Below are 1347 nucleotides of genomic sequence, written 5' to 3'. Positions count from 1 at the left end.
GGCTGGAGGGGCTTTGGGAGCTCCAGGGGGGGTGATCCCACCGTCCCTCCCTGCAGACACAGGGTTGGGTGCTGCCGTTCCCCTCCCTCCCTCTCCTTGTGCCTCCCTACTCCAGGCCCAGCTTGGGGACAGCCGGCTTAGCCCAGATGTGGGCTACCTGCTGCTGTACACCCTTTGCCCGGCGCTCTATGCCTTGGTGGAGGATGGGCTGAAGCCGTTCCAGAAGGACGTTATCACAGGCCAGAGGAAAAATTCCCCCTGGAGCGTGGTGGAAGCCTCCGTGAAGACAGGTCAGTGTGAGGAACAGGCTCTGGAGGTGCTGGGATTGGCGTCTCAAGGTGTCTGCAGCCCTTTTTCAGCCCAGGCTGGGGGAGGGTGTCCCCCCAGAGCAGTGACTGAGTCCTGTGCTCCCCAGGCCCCAGCAGCCGCGCTCTCCACTCGCTGTGCTGGCACGTGGCCGGGCTGGCCCCTCTCAGCAGCACCAGGCAGAAGTTTCATGCCTTTATCCTCGGCCTTTTGAAGTGAGTACTGGCCCCGCTGCACCGGGCTGTCCCTGCTGCAGGGCAGGCTGGAGCAGAGTCCCGGGAGCTCTCACCTGGGGTCCCTTTGTCATGTTTAGCATTAAGCAGCTGGAGCTGTGGATCTCTCACCTGCAGAAGAGCCCAGGTAAGGACACAGAGCCCAGAAGCTGCCATTCAGGTCCTCTCCTGCCTGCCAGGGTGATAATCCTGTGCCTGTTCCACCCACAATGCTTGGCTGGGATTTCCGTAGAGGATAAGGGCATCGTTTTCTGACACTGTTGTGCTGGATGAGAGCAGACAATTTTGAGTGTCATTTGACCTGCTGGCATGGACCCGCTGGTTTTGGGATGGACGTGTGGGCGAGGGCAGGGCGTTTTGCAGCTGTCCAGCACTGTCCATATCTCGTAGGTGTCGTCTCTGTGCTGTATTCACCCACGGCCTTCTTTGCCTTGAGTCAAGGCCCTCTTCCTCACCTCGCTGATGAACTCCTGCTGCTCATCCAGCCCCTCTCAGTGCTGACTTTCCACCTCGACCTGCTCTTTGAGCACCACCACCTCTCCGTGGATGTAAGACCCTTGTCCCGTCGGCTGGAGTCACCCCCGTCTCCTGCCCATCACGCCGCTCAGGCTCGGGGGGCTCTGGAGCCTTCTCAGGGGGGCCACAGCAGCGCCGTGGATGACGAGCTCCCCCCCGACGCCCTGGGGAGGGCAGCCGGCGCAGAGGGCAGCGCAAGGCCCCAGTCCCTGGCTGTGCCCGGGCTGGCCCCTGGCCCCCAGGTGGGCTCTGCCCTGCAGCAGACCTTCCAGCACGTGCTGCGGTGGGGCGA

The 1347-nt window shown here is 62.7% G+C and overlaps 1 protein-coding gene across 1 annotated transcript in view; it reads left to right on the top strand.

Annotated features, from left to right (window-relative positions):
* Window positions 1–115: 115 nt before the first annotated feature.
* RUSC1 (RUN and SH3 domain containing 1) overlaps window positions 116–1347 on the top strand; it is a gene marked incomplete at its 5' end in the record, with an annotated part of 2657 nt that continues 1425 nt past the window's right edge. Inside the window, 4 exons of the mRNA XM_010186068.1 lie at window positions 116–290; window positions 416–521; window positions 620–666; window positions 930–1338. Of these exons, the coding sequence (XP_010184370.1) occupies window positions 116–290; window positions 416–521; window positions 620–666; window positions 930–1338 (737 nt within the window). The remainder of the gene's footprint in view (window positions 291–415; window positions 522–619; window positions 667–929; window positions 1339–1347) is intronic.

The sequence above is a fragment of the Mesitornis unicolor genome, unplaced genomic scaffold (assembly GCF_000695765.1).
Source record: "Mesitornis unicolor isolate BGI_N332 unplaced genomic scaffold, ASM69576v1 scaffold32116, whole genome shotgun sequence".
Classification (NCBI taxonomy): Eukaryota; Metazoa; Chordata; class Aves; order Mesitornithiformes; family Mesitornithidae; genus Mesitornis; species Mesitornis unicolor.
This window is presented reverse-complemented; position numbering and strand designations above follow the sequence as displayed.